The following is a 20,306-nucleotide window of genomic DNA, read 5'->3' as shown; positions in this document are numbered from 1 at the left end:
CATGTAGGCTCCCTATAAAAAACTAGTACATACGGCTTGGCGGGCTGAAACAAAAATCTTACTAATAAAAAAGGCGACATTATACTATTTGTACAATGAGCCGTAATAGCCTTTCCGTAATTGAGATGACTCCCAAGAAAATACAGAAATAATATTCCTACCATATTACTTTCCTTTAACAAGGACTGTAGCACCGTATATTAAAATTTGTCGCCTTTGGTGCAGTTATGAATAGATCATCGTAACTTACGACTAAAGAGCCTTAAATAAATTATTTCTCTCTCTTTCGTCCTTTCTGCCTTGGCCCTACCAAATAGCGGCGTATTGACGCAATGCCCGTGACGTCACCGTCCCGAGGAGGCATGCAGAGTGGCGGAGGTGTCAGCCTAGGCGGCCAGAGCTGCCTCGCGGAGGAGATCGGGTCCCCGTACACGCTGGCCATTTCTCCGGGCGCTCTCTCGCGGCCGCAGTGCTCTCTACCGCGACAGCAACGGGCCAATCATGTGGACGTGGACAGCGGACTCGAGGGCAAGAAATCCATGGCCAACACCACTCTGCCGTAAAGTTTATTTCGTTGTTTCAAATTTTTTATTGAAAATTACGAAAATGATGGATAAGCAAGAAATGTAGTATAATCTTGATGCTACAAATTTCAGAACGTAACATGGAATATTCGCATCATCCAAACTTTGTATCACGCAGAGCGAAACATATTCAAAAAGCAGAAAATTATTCATGCACATTTTTTTTCACTGCTGTGATGGTCCAACACGGCTTCAGTTTGATTTCATTTATTGAACCCTGGAAATGCCCGAGACATGGGCGCCCTTAATAATGGATTTCCAGGGAAGTTCATCGGCTTTACATAATTAGGGCCACCTTTTTGGGAGGCCCTTATAAATGGCTTTTGCTGACTCCCGTAAATCACTTCGGTAAACTCTAGCTCAGGTTGAGTCATTCAGGCTTTCTTCGACCAACAGTGGCTTTCACCTGAGGGATAGTTAATTTTATTGCGCGTGAGCGAGTGCGCATTATCTGGAGGTTGAGGTGAAACGGCAGGAAATGAGTTAAGCATTATACTGCTTGCACGTGAACTTTCTTGACTTATTACAGTGAGAGCACCCATATGGGTACCCTACAGAAGGGGTGAACGGCCTATCACTGTTCACTCTTGCACACCCGTATGCATGAGCCCGCGGAAGTCTCTTGTGACAACTTGTTTAACGAATGCAGACAGTGTGGGTTCGCAATCGCGGTGTCAGCGCCGGTGGTTTGACATTTTCACCTGAGTGCGCGACGACGACGCCAATGTCTTGCAACCAGAATTAAGCCACACAAAGCACTACTGCAAAAAGAAATAATTAATAAATAAAATGATAATAATACACTAATGCGTCATGCCTATCTTTATGCGAAATTGTCGGGGCGTGCTTTTGTACCGACTACATCACGAGGACTGGTAGGATAGAGCCAGTGCTTTGTCAACAGATGACGTCACAACCTTTGTGTGCCATGATGTAACGAGCAATCCTGCAGATCCGTCTGCGACAGGAAAGCGCGCCTCTCTTGCGACACTTTTGATTTTCATGTTGAACGTCAATTACAGAAGGAGAGATTGAGAATCAGGAGTTTCAGGAATGAAAAGCCGTCAGGGTGTCCTCCTAAAAGAAAGCACATGTATTATCCAATAATAAATTATTATAGTAAATTTAATAAGCATTTAATTTTTCGGAATAGCAAACCTATACGCAAGCAACATAAAAAATGGTAAGAACATTATGACGATAATGCAGGGTAGCATGCCTCGCTTTTTTCGTCCAAACTATTATACGCCAAGATTTTAAAATATGCATATGCCACCTAGCTGGACAGACCCAAGGAAATGTTTGCAGTCGTTTGGAGATACTCAGAATATTTTTTGCAGTCCGCCTACTTAAATAGTCTCAATTAAATAATCAATTTCTGAATTATTATAATTAGATGGAAATTGTCAATGATTAAATTGTTGAGCAACATGAAAAACTCCCGATACAGCTTTGTGTTGCTCAATACGTACTACATAAATGTGTTTTCCCGAGCGAGAAAGAAGCCCGCGAATACAGGCAAGACTGCCGCTCGACTGGCCGCTCGATGCACTGCGCGTGTTTGCGAGCTTCTATCATGCTCTGGAAAACGCGTATTTCCAACAGAAAGCTGTATAGGGAGTTTTTCATGTTGCTCAACAATTTTATCATTGACAATTTCAACCTATTTTAATATTGACAAGTTGATTATTTATTTGAGACTACTTATTTAATTAGGTAGGATCCAAGAAAATATTATGGGCAAACAACATTAGCTTGGGTGTTTTCAGCTATGAGGCATTTGCATATTTTTAAATCTTGGTGCAGTCGAAAAGCCGCGCAGTGGCAAACCTAAATGTAAACACCTCTTATATCTATCTATGCCTAATTTAGCACTCGTACATAAAGGCTGGGAAGCAAACATTTTGCGTTTTCGGTGAGTAAGTTCAGATACTGCTGTTAGAGAATCGGAAATTATTATCCAACAGCTAGCAAATCAAAGCACAACACCGTCAATTCTTCTTTAAGGGTGTCAAAAAGTCTTGAAACGTGGGGTCACCTATTTTTTGGCGGCACCTGCAGTTGATTGAAGTTTTCGCGCACCGTACAGGGCCAACACGGGAACGGGACCCTCGGAGATGCCCTTTTCGGGGACTGCGGAAGTGCCAAGCGAGGAGCACCCACTAGGGGAACAGAGCGCCCAACCGGCGCTCGAGGCACTGGCGACCATGGCGTCGGCTTGCCTGGTCATCAGCCTGCCCACACTGTTGTGGCGCCCTGCCGTACCAGCGCACAGACCTCGCCGCAGCGTCTGCCTGACGCGGGCTTGCGTGGCTCTCAACGACATGTTGGTGGCCGCGTCCAACGCCAGCGTCGACCCCTGCGTCAACCTCTACGAGCACGTGTGCGGCGGCGGGAGCGAGTCGGCCTCCGTGTATGAGAAGCCTCTGAGCCTCCTTGTCGACGAGGTATGATATCCTGCCCTCCAATATCTGTCATGTGCTTACGAATGCCGTGCAGCGCCGAATGATCAACCCGCATATCAAACACAGCTGGCGTTACTCCTACTTATAGCATTCGAAAATTAAATTTTCGATCCCGTTGATTTCTTACAGATATGTTGAAGGTATTTGTTCCATATAAAAACAAGCTGTCTTTGCCGAGGCATTCATAGAGGGAATTTGTCGAAGTAAAATGGTTTTTGTTTTCTTCAACATAGATGAAGTTGTTTGATCATGGTGTTGGAGTGGAGGAGGTGACATAATGACGAAGGCTCAACAACGTAACGGAAAGTACAAACGGACAACGCTCACAGAGCAATCTCAGCTCTTATCTCCTAAACCCTATTACAATTTACTTTCTTTCGTAGTGTTTTCCTTCGCTTGTAAAGTCCGCCTACAGAGCTCTGACGTAAGCCCTGTTGTAGTCTCGAGCGCGGAAGGAAAGAGTAAAGGATCTTTTGTGCGATATTACAAGCTCCTTTATGCCAAGTACCGCTGTAACTCAAGATAGCATTCGCTGCAGATCGCGAATATCTCTCCGTGTTGAAAAAGCGTTGCAACACTCCTTTTGGGGGTCCTAAACCCCCCCTTGGGCTTGGAGAAAAATCCTGAGCCATTCCACTCGTGGGAAGTTGGATGACCAGCGAAGCGACACAGATTGGAGAGCGGAAGGAAGCTAGATAAGCAAGCGCTTGGAAGGCTGACGAAGAGATGGCGGTGAGAACGCAGACATGGCCGACGCTGCCTGGTCGCACGAAACGTCTGTGTCACCTCGTTTCCTTTCGACGGGACCGCCGCCACAGGAGAGTGGAAGGAATGGAAAATAGATACGCAAGCGCTTGGATCTGTGCCGCCACGGGAGAGTGGAAGGAATATTAAATAGATACGCAAGCGCTTGGAACGCCGACAAAGAGAGGGTGGTGCGAGCGTAGACATGAATAGCGCCTCTTTCTCTTCACAACCACAATCTCTCTCTCTCGTGGGTCGCCCAGCGGCAAATCTTTAAGAAACCTTTATTGTCTACCTGAGAGTCTATTGATCTTGAAAATGATGCATATTAATAACTAATCTAATCAAAATGCCTATCCAATTGTCGAGACGTGTAAGCTGTTGCACTGAATCAAAATATTTTTATCGAATTCGTGATGAAGGATCTCGTGATGAAGCTGTAAAAGGATGTCTTGTGCCAACTTTTGAGGTCGGAAGCCGAACATGGTGTCGGCGAAGGTGTTCTTGCTCTCGAGATATTCCGAGAGGCGTTCACGGACCATCGTTTCCACGAGTTTCCCTACACATGAAGTGAGGGAGATGGGCCGGAGGTTGTCTATGTTTACCGATTTCCCCGCCTTCGGGATAAAGGTTATTCGGGACCTGAGCTTTTGTTGGCGCAGAACAAAAACCACGGAACCCAAGCAATAAACAGCTTGGTTGCAAAAACATACTCATAGTCCGCGGATAGCATACGCTGCTGTAAGCATCTCAGCCAAGTCTTGCAGGCGTGCGCGACACGTGGCGCTCAGAAGCGGAGCGCACTGTCACTTTTCTCTCAAACTCTCTTTTCAACAAAAGAGTGCTCCTCACTCTTTTCTAGACGCTTTATTTCGTAATATGGAAGATTCCCATACCCGGCTGCCAATTTCTGACATCAATCAAGAAGGATATTGGATCAGTAGGCTTCTTCCTGCTGTTACTGGGTATATCTATTCACGAAGTTTAATAAACAGGCTGAAGTAAGCGAAAAGCTGCTTGCGAATTTCAATAATAAAACGTACCTTCAACCGGAAGAAGCCGACTATCTTTTGCTCACGCTCGGCCCTGGCATCCCTTGTAAGAATTAAAATTTACCAACCGGCTAATCGGTTACGTAGCCGTCGGGTCTCGATAATTTCGACTAGGTTTGGACGCTGAACTGGCGTCACACACGCATGCTACCAGCGCGTGCTCACTTCTGGCGGCTCCTCGTTAGACTGTTCGGCATACTATTGATATCGCTTCAGAATGCACACGTTGGTTGTTCCTACTATCCGTCGGTCAAGCTGGTGAAGGACAAAGCCTGTCCGCACCACGTAGCATGATCAGACTAGAGTATATAAGCGCGAGCCCTGTCGTGCACAAAGCAAATGCTGCATACACGCACTACAGTGGCATGTAGCTGTGGTCTCCTACGTAGCGTAGATATCGCGTATGGCTTACGCTTGGCACGTTGTAGGCGCCAGAATTGCAAGTAGTGCTGTCTACGTTAACATCCAAAATCAAAGTAGAACTGCGCGCCACGGTGACGTTCAGTAGACGAAGCGTTCTAGGCACGCCCTTATTCCTCCGTAGCCTTCGCAGTGTAAGGAATTCAAGAAGGAGCGGAAGCGCCACGAAGGGCGTGTTTGACTGCCAATTTTAACTTGAACTGCAGTTATCCATTTCGATAAGAAGTGTTTCAGGGCCCCTTTGAGCAAGAAGAGCAATTCAATCGATTTCAGTCGGTAACTCTGCAGCTCAAAAAAATCTATGCGTGCTGCTTTGTTTAATACCAGGTAATCAACATTCTGGTGCGAGCCAACATGAACAACAAAACGAGAAACGCAACTCAACAGGTCGCCATGCTGCTGCAAAGCTGTCTAGTCATCGTCGAGGATGGCCAAGACAAAATGCACTCCTTCAGGAGCAGACGACTAAGTTGGGCATCACGTGGCCGCATGTCGACAGCAAGAACGGAGAGCTCACCGTAGCGGCAGCCAGGGTGTTCAAGGCGTTTCGGATCTCACCACTGCTCAGCACCCGCGAGATCCGAACCAAGGCGGGCGAAGTGTTTGTTCGCATCGAGCCTGGCGACGCACTGCCAAACTGGGTCAAGATGCGAGCACTGCTAGTGAAAAAAGGCAACTACCGGAGCTATTACGAACGCGTGGCAGATCTCTACAATACCAACGTGACACCTACATTAAGTTTCTAGGAGTTCAATCAGATCGAAAACATATTGATTTTGGTATTGATGTCCGCCGACCACGGCGATGCCGAAATGGTTGAACTCGACTCTATGGAACAGCTAGGCCGCTACCTAGAACATAACAGCTTCATGCAGCTTCGAGCATTCTTGAAATACGGCCTCAATCTGCCGTCATCGACGAGGGTAGAAATGTGCGCCGTGGAATACATGAAACGTCTTCAACACTTGTCGAAGCAGCTGGGCGAACAGCGGTTAGAGTTCTACCTCGGCTGGTGCGTGCTGCAGGCCATGTGGCGATTTATCAGCAAATCGTTCTCACAATTTTTGTATCAGAGCGTAGGCTCCGCTCTGGACACCGTTGCCGAACGGCCCAGCCATGATGCTGACTGTATCGAGTTAACCGAGATGCTCCTGGCATGGACTGCGTACGCAGAGTTCTCGGGTACTCACGAGGACGCTGAGGCACGGAACGACGTGAATGGGATAGCGTGGACCATCGCCGACCTCTTCGTCAAGCAGGTCAAGCGCGGGCGCTGGTCTTTTACCTCCGATCGTGTAGCTCTTGACCCAGGAGACTTCCACGACGTCCTCTTCCTCAGCGAGCAGTTCAGCAAGCAAGACCTTAGCGACGTGTTCGACACAGTCGCCATCAACGTTTCGATGCTGCATAACTAGAAGGCCGTTGCCGGGGCCAACGCATGCATCCCCGAGGAAGAATTTCGGGAGGTGTCGTCTAGCTACATAAGACAACTCCGTGAGTCCGACGGCTACGCTTTCTCCGACTCGCAAAGGTTGGGTGTTCGCATCCCTCCACTCTTCTCGATGCTACCGCCGTACGACCGGGACTTAACAGTAGCGGCTAAGTACGGTACTATCGGAACACTGCTGGGTGCGGCCGCTGTACGGCTCTTCGAGAGCCGCCTGCCCCACAACTCGGTGGCGCTCGCCAAGGTTGAAGAGAAACTCGCCTGCTTCACTTCGCCAGTGGTCCCATCACGGGCCAACCAGCACGCGTACCTGACCGCAACTGGTCGACCTCGTCTGGGATGCATTCGCGTCGGCCGATACCGATGGGTCAACGGCGGCCGGTGACCTTGGAAACTACAGCAGCGATGCAACGTTCTTCGTGGTTATGTGTCACCTCTAGTGCACGCGTCGCTCCTGGTCGAGTTTAGCTGCAACCAGATCGTGAAGAACAGCCGCGTTTTCGCGCGGGTTTTCAACTGCGAAGTCGGCAGGCCTATGAACCCCAAGAAAAAGTGCGATTTCTTCTGAGGCTGCTTACGATTGAGGCTGCTTGAGGCTGAGGCTGCTTTACGCCTGAGGCTGCTTTACGATTGGTCACTTCGTGTTCATTGCCGAGACAAATACACGTAACCACTTTGTTTATTGCGTTTACTTTGAGCGAACACTGCAACTGAGCTGCCCTTATTGCGTGTGTTGCAATTTTGCAATATGGTGCCGCTCTATATTCCTTGGTAGCATGGTGATGATACATTATCGTTAATTGTGGCACCTAATGTGACATTTATAATGTCCTTGATTATCACACTTCCGACAATGCTACGAAATGTCGCCGCGCACTTTTCGCTTCTGTGTTCAGTGTTCGCCCCTCAAAAAGGTAACAGTTATGTAGCATCGTATTTGTGATATTGATATTCTGAAAGATATTGTCAGTGTTATAACCGAACCGGTTCAGATTAAACTGTTTGCTGATCATTGCATTCTCTTCAACGAAATAACTGTACTAGTGACCAAGTTCTGCCTAACTCTAACCTCCAAAAAATTGACACATGGTGCAGTAATTAGGATATGCAACTTATTGCCGAAAAAACTGTTTTTATGAAGACAAACAACAAAACCCTAGTGCATTCCTTTGCGTACACTCTTCCATCGCATCCTCTGATAGAATTTAATGAACATAAATACCTTGGTGTTACCATAACAAATCGTTTAAGGTGAAACAATCATATTGACAACGTTTGTTCATCCTCCTACCGGAAACTTGGGCTTTTGCACCATAAACTAAGAAATGCTCCTTCCAGGGTAAATTCTTTAGCCTACTGTAGCCTCATCAGACCACAACTAGAGTATGCTTGTTCAGTTTGGGACCCCTACGCTAAACAGCATATTGAGGCACTCAAATCAAACCACCAGAAAGCCGTACGCTTCATTTTTTCAAAATACCGTACTACCGACTCTCCCTCCGCTTTAATTAAAGAACATGCCATCCCACCACTTTAAGCACGAATCAAAATTCACAGATTAAAATTTATATTTTTACTAAACAACAATAAACTTTCTATGAGTCCTCAGCCGTATCTTTCGCCCCTTACTACCCGTCATACAAGGTATCATCATGATCAGTCCCTAACTCCATACTACGCCAAAATAAACGCTTTTAAGTATTCTTTCTACCCACGCACACTTGAGGAATGGAACAAGCTGCCTTCTAATGCGATTATATCCATCGAGTCTATCGACAAATTGATTGTTTCTTATCTATCGTCATGTTTTGCATTTGTATAAAATTTCTCCTGTTATTGCTCTAACATGCCCCATTGCAAATAAATTCTTTTTTTTTTGCTGTCATTGTGGTGAATACTTATTGTGCTGTACTGTATTCTTATGCCCTTCCTGCTTGGGCCCGCTAATGCGCCTGCAGTATTTGGTAAATAAAATAAATATATATGTCCATGGCTAGGCGTGAAACGCTCAGAAAGCACAGAACTTCGAAATAACGAGGTACGCAAGGCCGCAGAGCTGCTAGAGCCCCGCCAAACGTGTCCCTGCAGCCATACACCATGCTCTTCGCAAGTATGCTTCTGCGTGCATGTTACTAGAGCTTTACAATGATTGAAAGAGAATATCGTACTGCTATTGATTACTTTCATGTGTTACTAGTAAAATATTGCGTACAACATTAGCCTCAAGAGGGTTCTCATGAAGTCCTTTCAGTTTTCGATTGTTCTTTCACGAACAGCAATGGGATTTATTGCAAGAAACATTTTCACGTTCTATTGCAGCAACCTGCAAAACCTGGCTCTTCTGGCGAGCGAATCAAGAACCTTGTGGTGGACGTGAAGCAGCTCTGTCATGCCGATGACTACGAAGACGACGAACGAGCGTTTGGGGACGTCCCCGCAGCGAAGCGTACCAAGCAGGTGGACTCGTTCACAGCCATGCAGTGTGACAACGAAAGTGAGGATGAAGAAGACGTGCAGGACGAGGACGATGATTACGATGACGATTCAGCTGACCTGGAAATTTTTAATGCCGAGGAGAACGACCACCGATTGTATTACAAGGAGGATGAGCAATCAGACGAGGCCAGTACAAGCAGGAGCGCCTGGCGAGCCCAGTCAGCCATCAGGTGCAAGACCAATGACGCCGAGGATCTCAGGCTGGAAGATTACGTGCCCGACCAATACATTGGCAGTCACAGAAAGAGGTACAGCTCCAGCCTGGCGATTACGATCACTCACTCGCCACGATCTGTCGACATCACTGAACTCTCTGGCGACATCATCAAGCTCGTCTTCAAGGGGAAGAAATTTGAAAATTCGGAACATCCCGAGGTTCGCCCTCTTCACGGCCAAGGGCACACTCGAAGGCCTTCGTGCGCTATGTCGACCCAGAGACGGCTGCAGTCAACCTGAAGATCATCGAGAAGGCGGTCGGCAAGGGGAAGGTTGTGAGAGTCCAGAAGTGCACCACACGCAAGCAGACAACCATCGGGAACATGCTCGACCGTTTCCTCCTTCAAGTCAATTGCACCGTGGCCGCCTCAAACAGCGGCTCTCTGGCTCTCGCGTCCACGTGCTCATCATGACTTCGCCAGACTGGGCTTTGACTCTACAGAGGACCTCAAGTGAGCCCTTCAAAGGCCTGCGTGTCACACCATAGAAGGTCGTCCTATCCGATCGAGCCTTTTTCTTTGTTCTTTATTTTTTCGCCAGATATTTATTATCTATTATCAAGAAGCCATAAATGGCGGTATGTTTTTTTACTGAGGGTACAATTATTAACGCAAAATAAATATTCTTATCTGCGAATTGGTCATGAGGTAACAGTTCCTTTCTTGCGTTACTGCTTACCTTTATGAACGAAAGCAGTGACCGCAAGCGGTTCGCTGTTTGTCGTAGCTGCAATAAATCTGAGGTTTGTGAATAACTGAACAAGAGATTTGTGCCTATGTCAGTTCGCGAGTGTTAGTGTGCAAGTGTATATGGGCGCGCGTCACAGATAGGATAATGCCACTCGCGTTAAAATGCTACCTTCATTCATTGTTTCTTTTATTGTTCATCTGCGTTCCAAGGTGCAGCGCGCTTGACCAAACTATGCGAAAGAGCCAACCCATGTACGCGCAAACTCCGGAATTGACGAATGTCCAAAAGAGTCCGAGAAAGTGGAAACGCGGCAAAATTCAACATGGAGATTACAGAAACCATTTCAACCAACGAGAAATTTTGAGAAGTGCTTTCGAAACGATGGTTTTGCTGTCATTGCGGGAATGCTGAAGGATTCTAGAGGGTTTCCTAGGCCCGTACGCCGTTATGTGCGCATTCCCAACGGCTGACCCGCCATGGTTGCTCAGTGGCTATGGTGTTGGGCTGCTGAGCACGAGGTCGCGGGATCGAATCCCGGCCACGGCAGCCGCATTTCTATGGGGGCGAAATACGAAAACACCGGTGTACTTAGATTTAGGTGCACGTTAAAGAACCCCAGGTGGTCCAAATTTCCGGAGTCCTCCACTACGGCGTGCCTCATAATCAGAACTGGTTTTGGCACGTAAAGCCCCATAATTAATTTTTTTTAATTCCCAACGGCTGTTCGCCCGTCTAGCCCTTTGGGCTTGTTTAGTGAGTGATCACTACTTAATTCGGTGCACTTGGGAAATAATTACTGTGACAAGCGTCAGGACGGGCCAGTATTTGGGCAGATGGTCTCGTGCAGGCACGAAATGCACTAGTTGTAGGTATAAAACGGCCTATGCAATCTCAATGCTTGGTTGAAGTAAGGAGATATGTTTCGCGTTGTAATTGAATTTCCATTCGTGAACCTGAGTAATAGCAACATACCATAAGACATTTCTTGGTGGTAGAACACCCGGTTTCTAACCTGGAGGTCGTAAGTTCAAATACTGCACCAGTCGACTACATTTTCAGGCATGGAGTGGCGCCTCAAACCGTCAAAACAAACGGCCGGGAACTAGTGGGCCCACAGTAGTCCAGGTGCAACCAAATAAGGAAGGCACATTAAACTTCAACAAAGTCACTCCCCTACCAGAACAGGAATTTGCTTCCCTGGTGCAGTATTCGGCCAACACTTCCTACATGACTCCTGCAATTAAGCCATGGCCCGCAGTCAGCAATGGCTGCGGAGCACCTGACCAAAGTGGCGGTCAGACCTGCTACGCTGCAGAGGGTGCTAAGAATCTCTGGGTCCGGACAGGCCGCCAATGGAAACAACCTGGTAACGTTCAACACGCGCACCCTATCGAGTAAGGCTAGCATATCAGGGCTATTTGAAGAATTATCTGGTATTGCCTGGTATATAATTAGACTTAGTGAGGTGAGAAGAACTGGTGTGGCTTATACAGTCCTGACTAACAGCCACGCCCTCTGCTACACAGGTCGTCCAGATAGGAGAGAATTCGGAGTAGGATTTCTACTCCATAAGGACATAGCGGGCAACATTGAATTCTACAGCATTAATGAGACGGGTAGTAGTCACAATGAAGCTGAATAGGAGGTATAGAGTGAAGGTAATACAAGCCTGCGCCGCAGCCTCCAGTCATGATGATAAAGAAATGTAACAGTTTTATGAATATGTTGAATTAGCAATGAGAAAGTTGCAAACTATGTACACTGTAGTCACGGGCGACATTAATGCAAAAGTCGGGAAAAAAGTAAGCTGGTCAGCAAGCAATTGGCAACTACGGCATCGATTCTAAGAACGCTAGAGTTGAGATGTTGGTAGATTTCGCGGAAAGGAATAGGCTCCAAATAATGAATACCTTCCTCAGGAAGCACCGCAACAGGAAGTGGACCTGGAAAAGCCCTAATGGAGAAACAAGGAATGAAATATATTTCATACTCTTTGCCCATCCTAGCATATTGCAGGGTGTAGAAATGTGTTAGGAAGGGTAAAGTGCAGTGACGAAAGGTTTGTGAGGTCTGGGATTTCTTTCAATTTTTAGAGAGAAAGAATAAAATTAGTCGGGAAGAAACAGGCCAATCTAGACGCAGTAAGAGTAAAAGCAGACCAATTCAGGCTTGTGCTCAGAAACAAACACGCAGCTTTAGAACAGGGAGATGAACACCACAGAGGTAATGAATGAAACCGTAACTAGGCTGATCTCAGAAGCACCAATTGAAGTGTAAGGTAAGGCACCAAGGCAACCAGTAGATAAGCTCCCCCAAGTAACAAAGGAACTAATAAAGATACGACAAAGCATGATTGTGTCCAACTCAAGAGATCAGATAGAATTCGCTGAACTGTCAAAAGTGATCAAGAAGAAAGTAGGGGATATCCGAAATTATAACGAGGAAAAGATTAACTAAGCAGTGAAACATGGACTCAGCATTAAATGAGTGAGAAGAACTCTTGGCATAGGACAAGGCGAAATGTATGCACTGAAAGCTGGGTAATATCAGCAATTTCGATGACATAGTAAAAGCAGCGGAAGAAGTTTATACTGACCTTTACAGTACCCAGAGCAGTCACTGAGAATCCCCCTTGCCATTACTTGTTGCCGGCCAGACGTGGCCGCTCGATGATCGTTCCAGTTCGAAGGAAGCTGCCTTGGTGTGCCCTGATCCGGTCCTCATCGGGGTTTGCTGACAAGTAGCCGGCGGTTACTTTTCGTACCTTTATTGTTTTGTTCTTATCCCCTTGAGAGACAGTGGTGGTTATTGATAAGGTGATGTCTGTCTCATCTCCAGGCCGGAGGGCTACCCTCTGGTCTGCTTCTATTCCCCCTCAGGATCTACCGGTGGAATGGTTTCCTCGCAGTGGAGTCGGTAGCGTTCCTGTGGCTTTGGTACCTAACAATGCAGGAATTATCCGTATGAAGAACTCCAAGGCTATTCAATCAGAACTTCGAGCTATCTCATCTCACTTTCAGCAAATCACCGAGGTCGGACAGTTTGGACGTGGGGGAATCCTTTGCTGTTCACCAGACCAGATCTGTGTACAGGATCTACTCAAATGCACTAACTTTGCTACGCAGCCGGTGAGATCTTTCATCCCTCATCTAGCTTGCTGCAAAGGCCTAGTCCGCGGTGTGGACATAAGCTTAACTCCACCAGAAATTCTATAGATATTTTCTGCAGCAGGTGTAGTTTCCGTGTACCGCTGTACCAGACTTGTACACAATAAGAGGGTCCCTACAGAAACAATCATAGCGACATCTGCAGGGACGGCTCGCCCATCAGAGATGAAGGCATGGCCTTTAATCTACAGGGTTGAACCCTTAGCTCCACGACCACTAGAATGTCTCCAGTGCTGGCGTTACGGACACAGCGCTAATGCCTGTCGTTCAGGTGCTCGATGCCGATTATGCGGAGAAGAACATGATGCCCACGATTGCACGTTTTAGGTGCAGTCATGCTGTTTATGCAATGCCAATCATGCTGCAGACTACTCCAACTGCCCTGCCAGGTCCAAGGAAGTCCAGGTGATTGAAATAATTGAGAGGCGACGGTGCTCTCGTCGAGAAGCTCTTGAAGAAATTCAGAGCAGGACCCAGGGTTATGCCGGTGTAACAGCCCGTCAGTCATTCGGCATGGATCAGTCAGTGCCCCAGGCCTATTACAGCAGCAATAGAAAAAGCGATGGAAAAGGCACTAGAAAAAATTCTACTAAATCTCTCTGAATCTTTGGCTGTAGTAATATCAACGCAATTGGCTGGTATATCTCAGACACTAACAAACAGTCACAAAATAAGGCCGCCTTACTTGCAACATCATCTAAATATCAGACACCTCTTCCTTCTAACAGTGTGGATTCAGTACGTCCTTCGACTTCCGCTCAGGTTGATCATGAATGCCATTCCGATTCAGACTCTCTAGGCAATAGAGATGTAGATACGGACACTCGAGTTCTTAAACGCACAAGATCGCCTAACAGCAAAATGTCTCATTCTCCTAACTCCAAAACAAAAAAGAGTGTGAAAGCATCACTTACGAGGACTGACTTTCTAAAAGACAGTATCCTGGACCAAGCAGTTGCGGCTGCTTGTCTACCGTCAACATAGGGCGCCTAAGGATACTGCAGTGGAACTGCCGATACATACTTTCTGCAACTACCGATTTATTATATTTAATCTCCCAACAATCGCCAGACGTTATACTATTACAAGAAACTTGTTTGTCCGCTCACAAAGACTTTCATTTAAACAATTACAAGTGTTTGCGATTGGATAGGCCTTCCCGAGGTGGCGGATTAGCTTTTTTCATTTAGTCTAAATTCTGTCATAAAGCAAAAATTTCGCATCATACCCTATCATCCGAATGTGAAATCTTAATATTAGAAATAACTATTCCGGGCTGCGCCCCGCTCTCGATAATTAACTCCTACTTTCCCGCTGGAGTGCAAAACGAACGCCCACTTGATGTCGCAGTAACATACTGCAAAAAGAACGTATTCATAGTGAAATCTTTTTGCGCACAATTCGTACCAACTCGCCCAACTATCAGTTCTGCTGCAGAACGTATTGCTTGCGGGTGACTTCAACTCACATCATGTGTCATGGGGCTTCCGCACAGACTCATCTGGAAAACGTTTATGGGATTGGTGTAATGTTAAAAATTTTACATGTTTAAACGCTTAAGTTGCCACTTTCGTTCGTTCGCAGTCACGATCTGTCCTAGATTTGACATTTACTAGCTCAGGCATTTCCATTTCTTCTTGGACTGTGGTTGATGCCGCCACTAGTAGTGACCACCGCCCGAATGTCATTGAAATTAACAACCCCCTCATTTGTTTAAATAAACATACACATATATTCGTGGACTATTCAAAATTTAAAAACAATTTACAGTCAACTTTGTCTTCTAGAGCAGATATGGAAACAGATATTAAAGCGATGAGCCTTTGTACAATTTCGAAGGGTACTATTAAAAAATCAGAATTTGTAGTATCATCAACAAAAGAGTGCATTGATTGTCCATGGTGGACTAGTGATTGCGCACGAGATAATCGATGCCGAAAAGCTGCATGGAAGAAACTTATTTCCAACCAGTGCCCTACTAATTGGAGTAATTATAAATATGCTGCTGCTACGATTAAAAGAACAGTTTCCTTAGCGAAGGATAATTATGATGAAAAACGCTACAACTTTTTATCGAAAGTGCTAATATAAGAGCATTATTTAGGTTTCTTCGCTCTTGTAAGGCCTTTCCAGTGCCCATAAATATTGATTCAGTGGTTCTGTCGCCAAAATAATTATTAGAATCATTAAATAAGATTGCAAAAGCCTTAGAAGAGCGTTTTACAACTCAGCTGCAAGTAAACGTCGTAGGGGTTCTCTCAGGGGATGACTTTATAGAGGTATCAATGGAAGAACTTCAGCACGTTATTCGGCTGCTCCCTGGCACAGCTCTAGGTCCAAATCGCATTACATAAGCATGTTAAAAATATTGTTTGACCTCTCCCCACGAGACCTCTCTAATATCGTTAACTACTCCCTCATGAACGCATGGATTCCTGCTGACTGGAAACTCGCAAAAACAGTCCTCCTGCTAATAAACCAAGGAGCAGGATTGGACCCAGATAATATAAGACCAATCGCATTAACCTCAAATGTTATGAAATTAATAGAACGGGTATTGCACATTCGTATTATGAAATTTTTAACGGATAATACATTATTCAGCCCATGTCAGATTGGATTTAGACCCGGATGCTCGATATGGTGTGCCCATGTCGATTTAGAGGAACGCATTAAGCTTGCACGGCACAGGCGGCAGTATGCAGCTTTAGTGACCCTTGATTTAGCTAAAGCCTACGATAGTGTAGAACATGTCATACTCCTAAACGTTTAAATAGCATGGATTTCCCTCGATATATATTAAATTGGATACATGAATTTTTAAAGGATAGAAAATTTTATTGTTCTCAGCGTGGCTTGGTGACACAAAAATATAGCCAAACAAGAGGAGTTCCCCAGGGATCTGTCCTTTCTCCTATTTTGTTCAACATTTTACTAAGTTCAATCCCATTGTGTGATAGTGTACAAGTATATGTCTATGTAGATGACATAGCATTCTTTGCGTCTGCGAGTGATATTCACTCATTACAGAGTACACTACAGGCGTACTTGGGAACACTTGAAGCCTGGTTTGCGAATATTCGAATGTCGCTCAATGTTAACAAAAGCGCCTTGATTGTGTTTCCATTGAATTTACCAATTAACATCTCTCTACAATATCATAAGGAAATTATTCCCCAAGTTGGCTTTATCAAATATATCGGTGTAATATACGACACAAACCTGAGCTGGCGAAATCACATTGATCATGTTAAATCTAGGGCGACACGCGCGGTTGGCATGATAAGCAAACTTGGCCGACATCGCTCTGGGCTACGCAGAGACACTTTAATGATGATTTATCGTATGTATGTTCGTCCGATATTGGAATTTGGGTGCGTGCTATTCTCTGGTGGGCCAGCGTACAAAATTAACCCACTGGTTCTTCTAGAGCGGGAGGCAATTCGGAATTGTCTTGGTTTGCCAAAATTTGTAGATAACAGTGTTTTATATCAAGAAGCACGACTGCCTACACTTCCCTGCAGATTCCGCGTTCTAACGGTAAAAACATATTTAAACATTTATGCATCTTCTTTGAGAAGATCACAATTTGTATTTATTAGGGAAATGAGGGCATTTTTCGATGAGCATTGGTCTCGCCTACTTCGACTTCAAGTTTTGTTTGTACAAGCTGAGCTCGATCCAATTCAATTCATTTTTATTGATAAGTAAATTAGTACATAGACTAGTATACAGGAAGGGGTCCCAAAGTAAAAACTGCTGGCGGGACCCCTTAAGTTAAATGTTAACATACGCGAGATCGCTTGCTCAGACAAACCCTTGCCTAATATAATGATTCAATTTGACGATATATTTCCATCGAATGCCAAAGTCCTGCCCACTACATACTTAAACGGCATGTTACAAGATCATTTAACGCAACTAGGAATAGATCATGTGATCGCGACTGACGCGTCAATGAATGAAGAGAAAGCGGGTGTGGGTATTTTCTCCGAATCACTATCCTGGTCTTATGCAGTACGCCTTCCGGATTTCACACCCATATTTTTGGCTGAACTAGCAGCGATTATCTTAGCTCTGCGGAAACTTCCTTCAAATTATTCAACAGTGGTTATAGTGACTGATTCACTGTCAGTATGTACATCGCTCACTTCATCTGCAGACACTACTGTAACCAATACATTTAGATTGTTAACCCCTCCTAACTTAGGTCTGGTACGATTGGTATGGGTTCCAGGCCATCGTGGTACATTCTTAAATGAAATGGCTGACACACTTGCGCGGATGTATCTTGATGGACCAGTTATGTCTGTCATATGCCTAGTTCGTCTAATGTCACTGCGGCTAGGTTTAGAAAATTTTCCATATTACAATATTCTGCAAAACTAAAAATCCAAATGTCGGAATTTATACATTTGTCCTTTTCGTGGGACAATAAGTGCTGCCCCACACGTAAATTAGAGATCTCCATAACAAAATTACGCTACCGAATCCCAGCATTTAATTTTTACCTACACAGGTCCGGTCTGGCACCGTCCCCTCTGTGTCCTACCTTCCAGGAACTAGAAAACATTGACCACTTTCTATTATTTTGTTATCGCTTTTGGAATCAGAGGAAGAAATTCGAATTTTCATTCCGTAAATTGGGTATTTCTCTAACTACTCAAAATATTCTCTCCTTCGGGGCTTCTTCGATGGGCTTTAGCCACAGGAACATCAATATGCGTGGCCCTCTGTGACTATATCTGTGACACAAAAAGACTACCCAGTTAATTATCGAAATAAATAATTGGATAACTCATTAAATCGCTAATTGTTGTTTCGAAATTATTCTAATACCACCAAAATTTTTGTGCCGTTTTTATACAATTACAATGATTTTAATTCTGTCTCTGTCCTATAAATCTCTTTCCAAATTATCATAAACACTATACTTCACCCTGATTTACTTTTTCGTCTAGTTTTTTTTTAACTTTTTTCTTTCCATCTCCCCCTTCCGTTTAACCTTTAACCGCCGCCTTCTTGGCCAATCCACCGTAGTGGGTAAGCGCCACGGATGAGGATCAAACAAGCAAGCAAGCAAGCAGTCAAGCTACTTTCTTGCCGCCCGATCTTGGCCTATCCCCCTTACTGGGTGCGAGCCATGTCAGAGGTACATCATCATCATCCTCATTCGAAGTAGTGAAAAGGATACAGAGGATCCTCCTATAAGTATCGATGACGTTAGAAGGGCCTTGAAAGACATGACCAGGGGTAAAGCTGCTGGATAGAATGGAATAACAGTCATTTAATGAAAGATGGAGGAGATTTAATGCGTGAAAAGCTTGCGGCCCTTCATACGGAATGCCTCACGGCTTCGAGTGCACCAGAAAGTTGGAAGCACGCCCATATTATACTCGTCCATAAGAAGGGAGATGTTGAAGAATTTAAGAATTATAGACCCGTTAGCTTGCTTTCTGTATTGCATAATATATTCAGCAAGATAATTTCGAATACAGTCTGTCAACACTTGGCTTCAGCCAACCAAGAGAACAGGCTGGTTTTAGGAAGGGATATTCTACGATGGATCATATTCATGTTATCAATCAGGTAATAGAGAAATCTACGGAGTACAATCAACCTCTATATCTGGCTTTTGTAGATTATGAAAAATCATTTCATTCAGTAGAGATACCAGCAGTCGTAGTGGCATTACGTAATCAAGGAGTACAGGAGGCATACGTAAATATCTTGGCAAATATCTACAAGGATTGCACAGCAACCTTGGTTCTCCACAAGAAAAGTAGAAAGATACCTATCAAGAAAGGGGTCAGCCAAAGAGACACAATCTCAGCAATGCTATTCACTGCATGCTTAGATCACGTATTGAAGCTTTTAGACTGGGAAGGCGTAGGAGTGAGGATCAATGGCGAGTATCTCAGCAACCTTCGGTTTGCAGATCACATTCCCCTATTCAGCAACAATGGGGACGAATTGCACCAAATGATTGAGGACCTTAACCGAGAAACTGTTAAGAATGGGGTTGAAGATTAGTATGCAGAACACAAACATGATGTTCGATAGCCTGAGAAGGCTACGAGAATTCAGGATCTCCAGTCAGCTTCTAGAGTCTGCAAAGGAGTGCGTTTATGTAGGTCAGTTACTCACAAGGCCTTAATCAAAAGAAAGAAATTTACAGAAGAATAAAGTTCGGTTGGAGTGCATACGGCAAGCATTGCCCAATCCTGACTGGGAGCTCACCACTGTCGTTGAAACAAAGTGTGCAATCATTGCATTCTTCCGGGGCTAACATATGGAGCAGAAACTTAGAGGTTATCAAAGAAGCTTGAGAACAAGTTGAGGACCGCACAGGAAGAGATGGAAGGAAAAATGTTAGGACTAACGTTAAGAGTCAGGAAGAGAGCGGTGTGGATCAGAGAACAAATGGGATAGCCGATATTCTAGTTGACATTAAGCGGAAAAAGTGGAGCTGGACAGGCCATGTAATGCGTAGGATGGATAACCGGTGGACCATTAGAGTTACAGAATGGATACCAAGAGAAGGGAAGCGCAGTCGAAGACGGCAGATAAAATAGTTGGGGTGATGAAGTTAGGAAATTGGCAGGGGCAAGTTGGAACCAGCTAGCGCAACACAGTGATTTGATTTGTTCACTGTCTTCGTCCTGCAGTGAACATAAATATAGGCTGATGATGATTATGATGACCTTAAAGCAACCGTTGTCGTGTGCAAGCGTAGCATATAACTTCATGCGACCTCAAGAAGAGGAAATATGTCCGGTTTTGGACGAAAACAGTGTCTGTAGAACAGACGGTGTGCCGGCGTGCGAGTCCACACTCTTTTCGACAAAAGAGAAAGAGATCGTACGAGCGAACTTACGGTACTTCGGCAGCCAGATGTCTATGAAGTGAAATTATACATTCATTAGCAGGTGTATCTCACCACTGGCGTTGGGCACTTGTACCTGTTGTCAAAGAAGTGATTAGCAGGAAGGAATCGCAAAGGTTACGGTATATTTCGCACCAAT

General features: G+C 45.1%; 1 protein-coding gene across 1 annotated transcript in view; it reads left to right on the top strand.

Moving 5' to 3' along the window:
* Positions 1–323: 323 nt before the first annotated feature.
* The window catches only part of LOC125941403 (uncharacterized), a 46,681-nt gene continuing 26,698 nt past the window's right edge, over positions 324–20,306 (top strand). The window contains exons 1-3 of the mRNA XM_049658554.1: positions 324–559; positions 2,674–3,031; positions 9,032–9,696. Of these exons, the coding sequence (XP_049514511.1) occupies positions 333–559; positions 2,674–3,031; positions 9,032–9,664 (1,218 nt within the window). The 5' untranslated portion in view covers positions 324–332 and the 3' untranslated portion in view covers positions 9,665–9,696. The remainder of the gene's footprint in view (positions 560–2,673; positions 3,032–9,031; positions 9,697–20,306) is intronic.

The sequence above is a fragment of the Dermacentor silvarum genome, chromosome 11 (genome assembly GCF_013339745.2).
Source record: "Dermacentor silvarum isolate Dsil-2018 chromosome 11, BIME_Dsil_1.4, whole genome shotgun sequence".
Classification (NCBI taxonomy): Eukaryota; Metazoa; Arthropoda; class Arachnida; order Ixodida; family Ixodidae; genus Dermacentor; species Dermacentor silvarum.
This window is presented reverse-complemented; position numbering and strand designations above follow the sequence as displayed.